The sequence below is a fragment of the Scyliorhinus canicula genome, chromosome 4 (genome assembly GCF_902713615.1).
Source record: "Scyliorhinus canicula chromosome 4, sScyCan1.1, whole genome shotgun sequence".
In the NCBI taxonomy this organism is placed as follows: domain Eukaryota; kingdom Metazoa; phylum Chordata; class Chondrichthyes; order Carcharhiniformes; family Scyliorhinidae; genus Scyliorhinus; species Scyliorhinus canicula.
Window position 1 is genome coordinate 77,097,570 of NC_052149.1, and position 16,973 is coordinate 77,114,542.

Below are 16,973 nucleotides of genomic sequence, written 5' to 3' on the forward strand. Positions count from 1 at the left end.
CACGGAAGTGTAGAAGATTTTAGTTTAGACGGGCAGCATGGTCGGCGCAGGCTTGGAGGGCCGAAGGGCCTGTTCCTCTGCTGTACTTTTCTTTGTTCTTTGTGTAATTGTGAACAGTTGCCACAATGACAACTGAGCTGCAGCCCTTTAGGAGCAGCTGTTTTGCCAATTTTACACCTCTATATTCCCTTTAAAGTGTGCTACAGGCCAAGCTCCCGAGACCATTAGCTTACTTAAATTGATGGTGGGACTTGCTTTATGAAATTTAGTGATGTCCACCTTCTGAATTGCTACAGTGAATGATCCTGTACCATGGATCAGCATTTTGACTAGACTCGCACAATTAGTGCCTCTACAGGAATTACAGGAAATCATACACAAATCAGTATAGTGCACAGGAAGCACAGAAACTATCAGGAAAGTAGCAGGACGTGTGCACGGAAAAACTCAAAACTGAAGGCACGTGCCAATCCTTGTACAATGACCCTCAGAGCATTGTTGTCTGATGATTACTTCCTAGCTTGTACAATCGTAATTCAGTTCTATTGTGCTGCTAGATGGTTGTGCCGTTTTTTAAATGTGTTTTGATATGCTGTATTTATGAGCTTGAAGAGACTTAAATCGCACAGGGCTAAATCGCTGGCTTTTAAAGCAGACCAAGGCAGGCCAGCAGCACGGTTCAATTCCCGTACCAGCCTCCCCAAACAGGAGCCGGAATGTGGCGACTAGGGGCTGTTCACAGTAACTTCATTTAAAGCCTACTTGTGACAATAGGCGATTTTTATTTCATTTCATTTCAGTTTCATCTACTGGATTTGCATCCTTTCATTTTCCGATTATTTGTCTTCTTTTCACTCATGATCTCTCCTCCAGAAAAACGCAGAAAAAAGTGGTACCAAAGAAAGCAAAATGTTGAACGGGTGGCCATGGGTTGGAAAGAAGGCAAAGAGAGGTGGCAAGATGGAATTAATTTTGGAGTGTATTTCAGAAGGTGGCGACATTAAGATAGGTAAGAAGGATGGATAGGATGAGTCAGGTTTTTAAACGTTGAAAAAACGTAAGAGGAATAAGGGACCAATGAGACCAGGTTGGTGGTTGAGGCACATGCTATGATGAAATGTATAGCCAAGTGGTCTGGCCTCCGTGAGAAAAAAATAATGAAAAACAAGGAACCATTTCTCTATCTGACCCAGACCTGAGGAAGGAGCAGTGCTCTGAAAGCTAGTGTTTGAAACAAACGTGTTGGACTTTGACCTGGTGTTGTAAGACTTCTTATTGTGCTCACCACAGTCCAACTCCAGCATCTCCACATCATGGCTGCCTTCTTACAGTCAGTGTACATTATTTAAAACAGGACTACTAAAAATTCTCAAATGCTGGGTGCAGGGTAGCAGCTACATAGCAAAATACACTGCGGGGTTGGAGAAGCCATGTGGATGGAGACTGAGGAATGGATTTTCAGTACCGTACCGAGATGGATACCTCAAGGGGGTATTTTTCCCGGGTTGCCAGACCTACCTTGGTTAAAAGTACCCAGAATTGCACAATTTGTGCGCTGGGAGGGCAGGCATGGACGGGAGCCAGGTCCACTGATCGAGCAAACTGGATGGAGGCGGCCTCATGAGTGTGTGAGTGCCAAGGCAGACTGATTAGAAGGCCAGCCTCAGTTTTCCATGAGTTTGTCCAAGTTATTTCAGGAGATGTTAGACCCTCTTGCCCACTGCCTTCATACCACTCATCCTTCCACCTGCCACTCCATGGTTCCCATGCCCTCCATGACAACACAATGGCAACACATGCCCCCCCCACCTACTTTGGCCCCTCATACCTTCCATGCAAACTCAATGCCTACTCATGCCCCTCACCCAGCACCATGGCCCCTCATAACCTATGTTCTAACTTGATGCCAACTCATGAAACCCTGCCCCCTTGTTCCTCTTGAGCTCCATGCCACCTACGTAGCTGCTCACCCAGCATCCACCATGGCACACCTCAGGAGCTATGAGGAGATGAAAAATAAATAAACTTCTAACAATCTAATATTGCTCTCACTTCGAGACACTAAGGGCGAAATTCTCCCCCCCCCACGACGGGTGGGAGAATAGCGGGAGGGCCTTCCCGACTTTTTTGACGCCCTCCCGCTATTCTCCCCCCCCCCCCGCCGAAATCCCGACACGAATCGCTGCCGCCGTTTTTTTACGGCCGCAGCGATTCACAGCTGTTAGAAGGGCCGAAGTCCCAGCCCTTTACGACCTTTTTACGAACGGCAAACACACCTGGTCCTGCCATTCGTAAAAACGTCGTGACCACCTGGAAAAAAATAACCATGGCACCGATTGGCACGGCAGTACCACGGCCGTGCCAAGGGTGCCATGGGCCCGCGATCGGTGCCCACCGATCGCGGGCAGCGGGCCCGATGCCCGCGCACTATTTGTCCTTCCGCCGCCCCGCAGTATCAATACGCGGGGCGGCTGAGGGGCAACCCGGACCGCGCATGCGCGGGTTTCGCGCAAAAACGCGATGACGTCACCCGCGCATGCGCGGGTGGAGTCTTCCCACCTGCGCATGCGCGGCTGACGTCATATGACGCGTCAGCCGGCGCTAAGTCCGACAAGCGGGCTTAACGATTTTCGTTAAGCCCGACTTGTCGGGGCCTCCGACGTCGGGCTGCTAGCCCCGACGGGGGACCAGAATCGGTCCCCCGTCGGGAAGGGGCGCGATGCCGTAAAACCCGCCCGGGTTTTACGGCAGTTTGACGATTTCTCCCGTTTTGGGAGAATTTCGCCCAAAATATTTGTAGAACCCACTCAGGTTTTTTGACTCTCAAGCGGTTAATCTCTTATAAAGACAAACAAACTTCTATTCAGGCCACCACATCAAAGACAGCTAATCCTTTAATAGCCATTTAAACTGCCAATCAAACTGTGAACTCCTGAATCCCTGCTAAGATAATTGTAGCTTTTGAAACACAACCAATCATTCACAATGACATAAAATAGTAGTTCCTAGGGAAATACGAACAAACTCCTCTATTAAAACTGGTCATGTTTTTTCCAACCTACACCAGATAGCCTGTCAACCAAAGCAATCAAGCAAAGGTTTTTCTTAACTCTCATTAACAGCTAAAGCCTTTATTTTTCATGCGTCGGGTGGGATTTCACCCGGGGCGGAAGGAATTCCTTTCCCCAGTACATAAGGTGTATTCCAGGATCGACTTTTTTCTGATGGGTAGGCCTCTTCTCCCTTGGATAAGGAAGGCAAAATATTGGCTATTATCATCGCGGCTCATGCCCCACATCTGGTGGTTTTGTTTCTGGAATTGGGCCCTGCTCAGCGCCCATCGGGGAGTTTAGATGTAGGGTTATTGGCGAAATTGGGGCTCTGTGGGCACATTTTCAAGGCCACTGGCAAGTATGTAGAATTCAATGGGAATGATTCTGTCTCGGCCTCCATGCTCTGGGAAGCCTGGAAAGCGGCGATTAGGGGAGAGATTATATTGTGTAGCTGCATATGAAGAGGGAGTTAAGGGTGGAAAGGCAGAGATAATGGATGATATCATGGAGGTTGACCGCAGCAGCCCTGGTGAGCAGTAAAAAGTTACAGACACAGTTTGATTTGTTGTGTACAGGGTAGGCAGTGAGTCAGTTTCAGCATTTGAGGGGGATCGTGCATGAGTATATGGAGAAGGATAGCTGTCTGTTAGCTCAGGCGACAGGCGGCCTCTTTGGAGATTATTCAGGTTAGGGATTTGAGTAGTAGTTTAGTTTCCAGCCCAGATAAAGTTAACACTACGTTTGAGGCTTTTTATAAAAATCATTATAGGTTGGAGCCCTCGATGGCAGTGGGAGGAGGGCAGACAGGTTTCCACCACTCTCCATGTTGGTGACCGCTCTGTCCTCAGCCACCCGTCATCTCCAGGGCCCGCTCCTCGAAGGTGGTGAGGATTCTTATGTCCATCAACCCGCCCTCAGCCTGGGCCCTCTCCCGCTGATTTTGCGAGAGCTTCTCCTGCAGAGACACAGAGAGGGCATTGCTAGCCACACGCGTGGTTCACAGTGATGGAAGGGGGGGTGTGTCGGAAGGGTTGGGCGGAGTTGAAGGGATAGGGGTGAAGGGAGGATTGAGGCCGCATGGAGAGTTGGGGGGGTGGATGCTCGCATGGGGCGGAAAGGTCTCGGGAGAGATTGGGGGGCATTGGTGTAAACACACCCATGCTGCCTGGTGAATGTCGTTGACCTTCTTACGGCACTAGAGGCCAGTCCTCCTGGTCACGCACCCAGAGCTTACAGCCACTGCCATCTCATCCCAAGCAGTTTTGGCTGCCCTGTGGCTCAGACTCCGGGACCTTCGGGGGAATAGGGCATCCCTCCTGGCCTCGACAGCATCTAGGAGCCTCGCCAAGTCCACTTCACCCAAATCTTGGGGCCGGTCTTCTTGGCACCATGGCTGTGAGCTGGCTGGGTTTGGCTGAGTAAGTGCTGCTTAACTTCTGCTTGACCTTGTTAACAGGGGCCTAGCAAGCGCGGTCCTGGCGAATTGGCTGGCGAGCCGTCTTTTGCAGCAAGAAGCCCGTGGGGCCTCACTAAGTAGACCAATTACCGTTGAATAGTATTGCCAGCATCACTGGGCCAAGCGCCGGGAAGCTCCCAGCAATTCCCGCTCGCTAGCACACTTAGAAATCTTTCCGGAGAATCGCGCCAATTGTATTTGTGTATCATCTGCTGTGGGTAACATGTTTGTTGTAAAATTTATTGTAAAATGGAAAATCTCTAATAAAAATATTTTTCACTGAGTGGGGGTTTAAAACTTCAGATTATGCCAATTATACAGACCTTTATCCGTCTTTCAAGAGCATTTATGTCTACTCCATAAATTCATGACTCCCACACTGTGGGTTATGTCCCCTTCATCAGTCAAATTGGGGTCTGTTTGAACTCAGCACTAAATTCAAATGGCCCTGCTAGGTTTGGGATTTTTTCCTGTTTTAATCAAAATCTCCTCCCCTTTCCACTGGCAAAAATTTGATTTGTCAGATGGGGGCTGGAGTTTTGCATCCAGGTTCCAGCAGCCTGACTCCAGCAAAATGTGGCCAGTTAACTCTGTTTCTCACTCCATAGGTGCTGCCAGACTGTGCTGATATGATTTGCATACCTGTCTGCCATTGAGGCAGAACACCGGCTTACCATTGGCCCTGGTCGGTCAGGTGCCTCTCGACTGATTGGTCGAAAGGCTGAGTTAACCGTGCCTCCTTGCCGAGGTATAAATAGTCAAACGTCCGGCGGTCGTCCATTTTATTGTAGACGACCGCAGGGCTAAGTTCTAGTTTATTAAAGCCTAACTTTTGTAAAGCAACTCGTCTCTCGTACAATTGATGGCACATCACAGACCTGCTGAGTATTTCCAGCATTTTTTATTTCAGATTTCCAGCATCTGTAATATTTTGTTTTTCTCATGTTAATATTAACCCTTGACTCAATTGTTGTGTAATTGTCTCCAAGGCAGAAGTTTGTGGGTTTAAACCCTGGTCCAGAGACTTGAGTATATAATCCAGCTGATACTTCAGTACAATACCAAGGAAGTATTGGATTGTCTGAGGTGCTCTGTTTCAGATGTAATATTAAACCAGAGCTTTATGTGATTACTTAAGACAGTTGTAAAAGATCCAATGATACAGTTTGCAGAAGAGCAGTGGAGTACTCTTGGCCAATGTTTATGCTCAGCCAATAATACTACAACAGATTTTTCTGGTCAAGACATTCAGTGGGATTTACAGAGCACAAATTGTTTGTTGCATTTGCTAATGATAAATTTGTGACATTTCAAAAGTACTTCAATGGCAGCAATGTGCATTGGAATGTTCTTGACATGATATAAATGATCAGACTGCGGTATTTTCTTTTTCTAGGGGCAATCATGAAACATTCAACAATTATATTTTCCATGGTATAGAATTTACTGTTAAATTTTGGGCTTTCTCTAAACATTTTTATATTTTGCTTAAAACAGAGGGCAATTTTAATAACCAGACGACATCTTTGAGGAACCAATACCAGCTCCTTTATGTATGTCACAGGTTCAGCTACTCTAACTGCACTAACTGCCCTCACTACTCTACTGCGATGCCCATTCCTATTCATTCTGAAAGACAATGAGTACACAGTGTCTAACCTCTTTATTTTGGTGTTATCCCAATTTTAAACCAAAATTACTCTATCCATATAGATTTATATTATAAATACAATAGTCCTTACTTGGTGCTGATGAAATGGTTGCTTTTGTCACAATCATGTTTTGTCACAAACATTAACTGATTCCTGCAAGATTTACCTTAATCTACTTTCTCAAGGGCAATTCGAGATGGGCAATTGGGATGACCTACCCAGTGATGCCCAGGCCCCATGAAATAATTTTTTTAAAGGCTTAGGTAAATTCAAGATTTTAGTACGGACTATCCAGATCAGAAAGTCGCAAATGGTACCTTTGGTTTGTATTGAATTCACTAATCTCAGCCAGTGCCATTTAGATAGAGATTGCATTAACATCATAGTCTAGGAAGTGGAAATCAGGCAAGTTCCCAGCCCTTATCGTAATCCATTACTGCCTACTGAAAAATGTAGATATGCGAATGTCAGGCAAGGAGAAGATCAATTTCAGTCTGGCTGACTGTCCCATAAGGTCGATTAACTTGCTGACATATAAAGAATGTCCAGTTGGAGTCAGTATTGTAGGGTGGCCGACACATCCTGATTGATATCCTCGGAATGTCAATAATTTCAGAGAATGAAATTGGAAGAAATTTTTTTTAAAAAGACTAAACAAAAAGCAATTTCAGAACAATAGATGAAGAAATAAGGTGCCAGTACAGAAGAAATTTAGTATGGCAATTAAACTGGGTCAATATTTGATGGCATTTTTCAGTTAACTGGACAAAATTATAATCACACCTTAATAAACAAGCATCAACATAAAATAAGCTGATTATCCAATATTACATTATTGATCATGATTGCTTAGAATAGTTCTGTTCCCAAGAAGCATTCATTATGCATATATAAGTCACTGCTCAATACCAATATCAGTAGTAATAGATTTAGATGCATAAGCAGTCACTTCTCACAACAAACCTAAACTTAAAAAAATATTTTTCCAAATTTCCCTTCTTGTTCACTAACCTGTACTGACACATGATTCCATAGGCATTTTTTTGTGCTGCAGAGTACATTCTTATCCATCAGCATAAGTTTTACATAAATGTTATTGAGTTGTGAAGGACATGGCAAAGTTACCCTATCCTAAGTTGCCCGATCAACAATGGTCTAATTGACAATGGGCATTTTCTCATCTAACATTTACACACATCATTTTACAGCAAGCCTCATTAGATGATGATCAGGACCTGGAATTTAGCGTGACCAATCCACCTAACCTGCACATCTTTGGGTTGTGGGGGTGAAACCCACGCAGACACAGGGAGAATGTGCAAACTCCACACGGACAGTGACCCAGGGCCGGGATTCGAACCCGGCTCCTCAGCGCCGTAGTCCCAGTGCTAACTACTGAGCCATATGCCGCCCCATGGGTGTGGTTCTTAATTAATACTTTGAGCCTATCTTCACAAAGAGGGGAATGATGCCGACATTAAGGTTATGAAAGACAGCGTGAAATATTGGATGTTATAAATGTAGTGAGAGAGGAAATATTAAGCGGTTTAGCATCTTTGAAAGTAGATAAATCCCTAAGCCTGGATTAAATGTATCCAGGGCTGCTAAGAGAATCAAGAATGCAAATAATGGAGGTTCTGGTCATCAGTTACCAATCCTCTCTGGCTACAGCCATTGTGTTTGAAGACTACTAACATTGTCCTGCTGTTTAAAAAGGGATGCAGAAGGGCAGCACGGTGGCGCAGTGGTAGCACTGCAGTCTCACGGCGCTGAGGTCCCAGGTTCGATCCCGGCTCTGGGTCACTGTCCATGTGGAGTTTGCACATTCTCCCCGTGTTTGCGTGGGTTTCGTCCCCACAACCCAAACATGTGCAAGGTAGGTGGATTGAACACGCTAAATTGCCCCTTAATTGGAAAAAATGAATTGGGTACTCTAAATTTTTTTAAAATAGGGATGCAGCAGTAGCTAGAATAATTACAGGCCACTTGGCCTAACCTCAGCAAAAGACAAATTATTGGAAAGCATTCTGAGGAGTAGTTAAATCATCATTTATAAAGGCACAGATTAATCAAGGACAGTCAGCATTGACTTGTTAAAGGAAGGTTATGTTCGATCTTTGAATTTTGAACTTTGAATTTTTTTAAAAAGTATTTTTATTAAGGTTTTGTAGAACTTTTCATAATAAAACAGTAGTAACCATAATAACAAAACAAACTAGAGTGAACATTAACATAGTGCAAAAAGAGAATATACAATAACAATTGGGCCTCACGGTAGCGTGGTGGTTAGCATCAATGCTTCACAGCTCCAGGGTCCCAGGTTCAATTCCCGGCTGGGTCACTGTCTGTGTGGAGTCTGCACGTCCTCCCCGTGTGTGCGTGGGTTTCCTCCGGGTGCTCCGGTTTCCTCCCACAGTCCAAAGATGTGCGGGTTAGGTGGATTGGCCATGCTAAATTGCCCGTAGTGTAAGGTTAATGGGGGGATTGTTGGGTTACGGGTATGTGGGTTTAAGTAGGGTGATCATTGCTCGGCACAACATCGAGGGCCGAAGGGCCTGTTCTGTGCTGTACTGTTCTATGTTCTATGTTCTAATTAAATAGACATTACCCCACGCGACCCAGTCTTCCCACACCATCCCAATGAAGCACTCACCCCCCACCCCCACGGATTTCTGCTGCTGCTGACATTTTAATTTTCTCCGAGAAAGTCGATGAACGGCTGCCACCTCTGGGAGACCCTTAGCATAGACCCTCTTAAGGCAAACTTTATTTTCTCGAGGCTGAGAAACCCAGCCATGTCGGTAACCCAAGTCTCTACACTCGGGGGCTTCGAGTCCCTCCACATTAATAAAATCCGTCTCTGGGCTACTAGGGAGGCAAAGGCCAAGACTTCGGTCTCTTTCGCCCCCTGAACTCTCGGGTCTTCTGACACTCCAAAGATCGCTATCTCTGGACTCGGCACCACCCGTGTGTTAAGCACCTTGGACATTGTCCTCGCGAACACTTGCCAGAACACTCTAAGCTCCAGGCATGCCCAAAACATGTGGACATGGTTTGCAGGGCTGCCCTTGCACCTCATACAACTGTCTTCTACCCCCAAAAACTTGCTCATTCTCGCTGCCGTCATGTGTGCCTGGTGGACCACCTTAAATTGAATTAGACTGAGCCTGGCACATGATGATGAGGAATTAACCCTGCCCAGGACCTCTGCTCACAGACCCGCTTCCAACTCCTCACCTAGCTGCTCCTCCTACTTGCCCTTGACCTCCTCCACCGTGGTTTCCTCCGCCTCCTGTAGTTCCTGGTAGATGTTCGACACACTCCCCTCCCCCACCAAGGTGCCGGAGACCACTCTGTCCTATATCCTCAGTGGCGGCAGCGTTGGAAAGGCCACTACCTGTTTTTTCAGGAAGGCTCGTGCTTGCAGATATTTAAAGGCGTTTCCTGGCGGCAGATTAAATTTGTCCTCTAGCATCTTCAAACTGGGAAAGTTTCCGTCTATGAACAGATCTCCCATCCTTCTGATGCCTGCCCTCTGCCAGCTCTGGAACCCACCATCCATCCTACTCGGGACAAACCTGTGATTGTTGCATATCGGGGTCCAGACCGACGCTCCCTCCACCTTCTTGTACCTCCTCCACTGTCCCCAGATCCGTAGTGTTGCCACTACCACCGGACTTGTGGAGTAACGGGTCAGTGAGAACGGCAAAGGAGCCGTTATCAAAGCTCCCAGACTAGTACCTTTACATGACGCCACCTACAGCTGCTCCCATGCCACCCCACCCCCCATTGCCCACTTCCTAATCATAGCTATATATTGGCCGCCCAGTAGTAGTTGCAAAAGTTCGGCAGCGCCAACCCACCTCCCCCCCCCCCCCAACCGACTGTGCTCCAACAGCGATCTTCTTACTCGCGGGGTCTTATTCACCCACACAAAGCCCGTAATGATCCTACTCACCCACTTAAAAAAGGCCTTAGGGACGAAGATGGGGAGGCACTGAAAGACAAACAAAAATCTGGGGAGGACAGTCATTTTCACGGTCTGCACCCTCCTTGCCAGTGACAGCGGGAGCATGTCCCACCTTTTAAAGTCCCCTTCCATTTGTTCCACCAACCGGGTCAGGTTGAGCCTGTGCAGGGCATCCCATTTCCTGGCCACCTGTACACCCAGGTAACGAAAACTTTTCTCTACCATCCTGAGTGGCAGCTCTTTCAGTCTCTCCTCCTGCCCCTTGGCCTGGATCACAAACAACTCGCTCTTTCCCATGTTCAGTTTGCACCCTGAAAACTACCAAAATCCCTCAGGATCCGCAGAACCTCCCCCATCCCCTCCACAGGGTCCAAAATGTACAGGGGCAAATCATCCGCGTATAGCGAGACCTGATGTTCCACCCCCCCCCCCCCCCCCCCCGAACCAGTCCCTGTCAGTTCCTCAAGGCTCTCAGCGCCATAGCTAGTGGTTCTATAGTAACGGGGAGAGGGGACACCCCTGCCTCGTTCCCCGATGAAGCTCGAAGTACCCCGACCTCAGCCGGTTTGTACATACACTTGCTACAGGCGCCTGGTACACCAATTTCACCCAGCCGATAAAGCCCTTGCCAAACTCTAATCTCCCCAGCTTTTCCCAGAGGTACTCCCACTCCACGCGGTCAAAGGCTTTCTCTGCATCCATCGCTGTTACCACCTCCGCCTCCCCTCCCTCTGAGGGCATCATAATAATATTTAAAAGTCTCCGGACATTGGTATTGAGTTGTCTGCCTTTAACAAACCCAGTCTGGTCTTCCTCTATCACCCCTGGGTCGCAATCCTCAATTCTTGTGGCCGGAATCTTAGCTAGCAATTTGGCATCCATGTTTAAAAGCAAAATCCGCCTGTATGACCCACAATGTTCCGGGTCCTTCCCTCGTTTAAGAATGAGTGAGATCAAAGCCTGTGACATTGTTGAGGGGAGGGTTCCTTTCTCTCGAGCCTCATTGAAGGTCCTCATCAGGAGTGGCCTCAATATTTCCGAAAATTTCTTATAGATTTCTACCTGGTAACCGTCCGGTCCCGGGGCTTTACCCGATTGCATGCCCTCTTAACCCTTGAAACTTTGAAATTTTTGAGAAGGTAACAAGGAAGGCCAATGAGGATAGCATGTTTGATATAATCTACATGGGATTTAGCAACAGTTTTGACATGATCCCACATGGCAGACTGGTCTGAAAAGGAAAAACCCATGGGACCCAAGTGGAAGTGGCAAGTTGGATGTAAAATTGACTTAGTGGCAGGAAGCAAAGGATAGCAGTCGTTGGATGTTTTTCTGGCTGTTCCCATTGGGTTCTACAGGGTTCAGTACTGGATACCTTGCTTCAAATGGGATATATCAATGATTTATACTTAAACGTAAAACAAAAATCAAATGATACAAAAATTGGTTGTGAGGGTTTTTTAAAAATATTTTTTTATTCTCCTCCTTTTTCACATTTTCTCCCAAATTTACACCCAACAGTAAACAATAATCAGTAACGAATGTAATGTCAATCCCCATATCAATAACAACGATCCCATCCTCCCAACAAACCCCCAAACATTAGCCCGTGTTATCATAAACAAATGACAAAGAGGAATCAGGAATCACCCATATTCACCATTAACACATATAGTCCCCCTCACGCAACCCTCCCAACCCCCAACACCCCTAACGTTCACTGTGATTCAATTCTCGAAAGTGCATAATGAATAATGCCCATGGATTGTAGAATCCCTCCATCCTTCCCCTCAGTTCAAAGTTGACCTTTTCAAAGCATCAAGAATTCCAGCAGGTCCCCCCACCACACCAGGGCACAGGGTGGAGAGGTTGATCTCCACCCTAACAGGATCCGCTTTCGGGCGATCAACGGGGCAAAGGCTACAACATCTGCCTCCGCGCCCATTTCCAACCCCGGCTGGTCCGACACCCCGAATATGGCCTCCCGAGGGCCCAGTTCACATGCACCACTTTAGAGATTACCCTAAACACCTCCTTCCAGTAATTCTCCATCTTTGGACAGAACTAAAACATATGAACGTGGTTTGTGCCCCCCCCCCCCCCCCCCCCAGCAACTTTCACACACATCTTCTACCCCCTCAAAGAGCTGGCTCATCCTCACCCTTGTAAGGTGCGCTCTATACACCACCTTCAGCTGTAGCAGCCCCAACCTTGCACACGAGGTGAAGGCGTTCACCCTCCAGAGCACCTCACACCAGAACCCTCCTCCATAACCTCTCCCAATTCTTCCTCCCACTTTGACTTGATCCCTTCTACCGGCGCCTTCGCCTCCTCCAAAATAGCCCCGTAAACTGCCGATACTACCCCCTTCTCCAATCCCCCTTTCGCCAGCACCTCCTCCAGCAATGTGGAAGCCGGCTCTACTGGGAAGCTCTGTATCTCCTTTCTGGCAAAGTCTCGAACCTGCACGTATCTAAATATTTCCCGCTGCTCCAGCCATACTTCGCTCCCAGCTCCTTCAATCCTGCAAAACAAACCCCAAGAAATAAATCTTTTAGTGTCCTAATTCCTTTCTCCTCCCACCTCTGAAAATCTCCATCCCACTTCCCTGGCTCAAATCTATGGTTCCACCAAATCGGCATTTCCCTTGACCCTGTCCCCAACCCGAAGTGCTGTCAAAACTGCCTCCAAATTCTCAACAAAGGTATTACTACCGGACTCCCTGAGTATCTCCCCTGGGCCGTCGGGAGCGGCGCTGCTGCTAGCACCTTCAATCCAGACCCCCTACCCAAACTCTCCTCCATTCTGACCCATTGGGAGTCAATCCCTCTGACCCAGCTCCGTACCTTCTCCACATTGGTTGTGAGGTTGATGATGAGGAAGAAAGCTCTAGACTGCAGGAAGCTATCAATAGGCTGGTTAGGTGGGCAGAAAAGTGTACATGGGAGGGAGCATACCTGAGTGGTCTAACACTTATGGAAGAGACAGTGCTGGCCATTATTAGAATATTGCTGAGGCTCTGGACAACAGCAATGCTGAATCCATTGAAGATGTTTGAATCCCCCAAATTGAAACAAATTTAAGCGTCCCACTACCATCTCAACCCATACTCTCTTCTGATTTACAAGCTGTACATGGTGCATGCACGCACTTCTTACTTTCACCTATCCCCTTGTGAATGTGTCTCTAATTCACTTGTCTCTCAGTTCGGAAGAAACGGTCTTGAACACGTTCGTACTTTAGAATATTCTTTATTGCGATCGGGGCAGCCCTCTAGGTATTCCAAAGAACCACCTCTGAGAGTGCCAAAATATTGCTCAAAACTTCCTTTCTTTATATGTTTTTTAAGGGGCTGTCCCTTACATTTACTTGAGCTTGCCCCCATTACAAAGCATAAACTTGTTTTTGCCATAGTTTCGATACATGATTTTACAGACTTTATAGTTATCTATTGGCACATGAGTATGTAGTAGTTTTAGCAAAAACAGCAGGTGGTTAGCCACAGTATCAATGGCTCCCACATTTCATATTCCGTCATCCAGCCATCTTCCTTGTTTCTCAAGGCTATTCGGCTTACTGTCATGAGTCGGCTCACGAATTCAATAATAACTCCCTTATTTGTAACTTTCCACTAATGTGTCCCATTAATTCTGGCTCGTTCTAACTATTAACCCTTGCTTCACATTCTCACCCTCACCACAACTTTATCCTTACACCTATTTCTTTCAGATGGCCAAGAAGTGCAACATTGCCAGGTGACGACAGAAGGCCAAGGAGACACTGTCATTTAATTTCACACTTGCAGCCATTACAATAGTTGCTCCAGTCTCTGGCATATTACAGCAGTTGCTCTCATCACCGGTGTACTATCGTAGAGGCCTCAGTCTTCAGTGTATTATGCCAGAGGTACCAGTCTCTGGTGTATTATGGTAGACACCTTAGTCTCTGGTACATTGTGGTAGAAGCACCAGTCTCCTGTGTATTACAGTAGAGGCCCCATCTCCAGTGTAATATAATAGTCTCCAGTCCTGTGTATTACAGTAGAGGCCCCATCTCCAGTGTAATATAATAGTCCCCAGTCTCCTGTGTATTACAGTAGAGGCCCCTGTGGTGAATGTAATTCACACTGTATTGTATTGTGTCCTTGTGGGCTCTTCTGTGAGCTGTTGCGTGGCTCTGCCCACAGGGGGAGATGAGGAGCTTGTACAGGGTTCCACCCTCGGCTCTGCCCATGGCCCCTCCCACTACCAGAAGTATAAAGTGCTGCAGCCGTGTGAGCCTGCCCTCAGTTCTTCTGGTCGCAGGCAGGCTCAGTTGTAAGTCTATTAAAACCACAGTTTACTTCCAATCGTGTCTCAAGTGAATTGATGGTCACATCAGCCCCATCTCCAGTGTAATATAATAGTCCCCAGTCCTGTGTATTACAGTAGAGGCCCCATCTCCAGTGTAATATAAGAATCCCCAGTCCTGTGTATTACAGCAGAGGCCCCATGTCCAGTGTAATATAAGAGTCCCCAGTCCTGTGTATTACAGCAGAGGCCCCATGCCCAGTGTAATATAAGAGTCCCCAGTCCTGTGTATTACAGCAGAGGCCCCATGCCCAGTGTAATATAAGAGTCCCCAGTCCTGTGTATTACAGTAGAGGCCCCATCTTCAGTGTAATATAATAGTCCCCAGTCCTGTGTATTATAGCAGAGGTCCCAGTCTCTGGTATATTACGGTAGAGCAACCTGCCTCCGATATATTACGGTATAGACCCAGTTTCCGGGGTAATACGGTAAAGGCACCAGTCTCCGGGGTAATACGGTAAAGGCACCAGTCTTCGGTGTAATACGGTAGGCCCCAGTCTCCGGTATATTACGGCCGGTGGCTCTGATTTCTGCCGCCGCCGCCCTGTTCACTCCTTTTTCTCTCGGTACAAATGGCCGAGCGCCGCGCCTTCGCGCAGAAAATCAGCAGGTAAAAGATCTTTCTCGGGTGTACTGCGCACAAGCACGGCTCCTCACTGAGTAAGCGAGTGGTCGGTGGTGGAGGCCTGAGCGCCCCCGGCTGCCCAGCTCGATCCGACCCCGCTTTGTGCCTCCGCAGGAGCGAATAAAAATCTTGCACTGGGCACAGGGCATTGCAGTGCAGTCGGAATGTGAATATACTGCAACTAATAAAGTATACCCGCAAGGCAGAGTATGTTAATAAATAACTGAACTTGATACCCTGCAGAATCATAAAGAGATTGCAATAAATCAGAACTGTTTTAAATAGTGTGCAATAGCATCTAGTACAATAGTAACATTCACAAAACCACTGTAATGTGAGGAGATATCGTGTGTCAGAAAGCGTAGAGCTGGATGCACTGGTGAGATGTAATCCTGTGCCACAGTGCCAAATGTCATTTGGAACAGAAATGCAATATGGTATAATGGGAGAGAAAGTACCACGACGGATACAATATAACTCGCTGGAATACAATAATCTGTTGTATGCTATGTGATAACGTTTATTTATAGATGTCGCATTCAATGTCATGTTAAAAATCGATACCCAAATACTGTAGATGGTATAAACACTATGATGCGGTCACTCCCAGTTCTGTTTTATACCACTTGTGCATTCAGTGCTCTTACATTGTGCACAGGGAAACTTGTAAAACTCATTTTTAAGTGTAAAAATGTAATTAAACTATCAACATTTGTGATTTGACACTCCTCAGTAAAATAATTTAAGAGTCACTTCGGGCAAGTTTTAAACCATTTTTAATATGTTTGAAGTCCAGAATGATATCATTACACATGAATTCTCAAGTAGATTTATAAAAGGACTATCTATCAGCTGGCACTGCTCATTCCACCGGAGTCTGTTAAAATGTATGTTCTTTGACTGAAATAAGACTTTTCTGTACCAATTTGTGCTGCTTTTATACATAGCTATAAATATTTTTAATATATTATAAAAGATTTGAGATCTAGCTTTTGAAAGATTCTATGGGTATCTGCATTACTGATCAATTGTGGATGGTAGATTTCTTTTGTGGTATTGACAGGGAAATCCCTGAACCCAAACTTGAATGGTCCAGTTGGGCTGCAGTTTCTGTTGTGATACATCCTGGTTCTCATCTTGCATCTTTAATTTAAAAGTCTTCTAATTCTGACAAGCAGTGCAAGCCTGATACTGTTCATTGAACAGCTTTGAACATCAAAGTTCAGAAATTGCCTTAGCACTGTTTTGTTTGATAATTCTGATTAAATACCAGGAGAAAGGGGGCTTGTTGTCCAAATCAAGTTTTAGAAATCCACTGTCAAGATTTAGAAGGCAGCGAAACATCTCCTTAATTCAATGTTACACCTTTCCCAGAGATCAAATTCTTAATATCTCCCACTTGGAATACTTCCTTTGACACCCAAAGTAAGATCAGTTAACTCACCAAACTTACAATGTTCTCAGTTGGCATGACAAAACACCACATTGGGTAATATGTTTATCCCAGAGCTATCATAAGTATTTAGACATTTTAGATATTCACCAGGGAAGCAAGAGCATCAATCACAACGTATTTCCTGGCCATTATGCTTAATTGCATTACATAGATTACATAGAATTTACAGTGCAGAAGGAGGCCATTCGGCCCATCGAGTCTGCACCGGCTCTTGGAAAGAGCATCCTACCCAAGGTCAACACCTCCACCCTATCCCCATAACCCAGTAACCCCACCCAACACTAAGGGCAATTTTGGACACTAAGGGCAATTTAGCATGGCCAATCCACCTAACCTGCACATCTTTGGACTGTGGGAGGAAACCGGAGTACCCGGAGGAAACCCACGCACACACGGGGAGGATGTGCAGACT

The 16,973-nt window shown here is 46.3% G+C and overlaps 1 protein-coding gene across 15 annotated transcripts in view; it reads left to right on the forward strand.

Moving 5' to 3' along the window:
- Positions 1-14,921: 14,921 nt before the first annotated feature.
- The window catches only part of dock7 (dedicator of cytokinesis 7), a 223,709-nt gene continuing 221,657 nt past the window's right edge, over positions 14,922-16,973 (forward strand). For 8 of the 15 annotated variants that reach the window (XM_038794513.1, XM_038794522.1, XM_038794515.1 and 5 more), the window contains exon 1: positions 14,923-15,090. In XM_038794513.1, coding sequence (XP_038650441.1) covers positions 15,053-15,090 — 38 coding nt within the window. In that variant the 5' untranslated portion in view covers positions 14,923-15,052. Of the gene's footprint in view, positions 15,091-16,973 lie in introns of all 15 variants that reach the window. The other 7 variants (XM_038794509.1, XM_038794510.1, XM_038794511.1 and 4 more) reach the window with 1 other exon arrangement.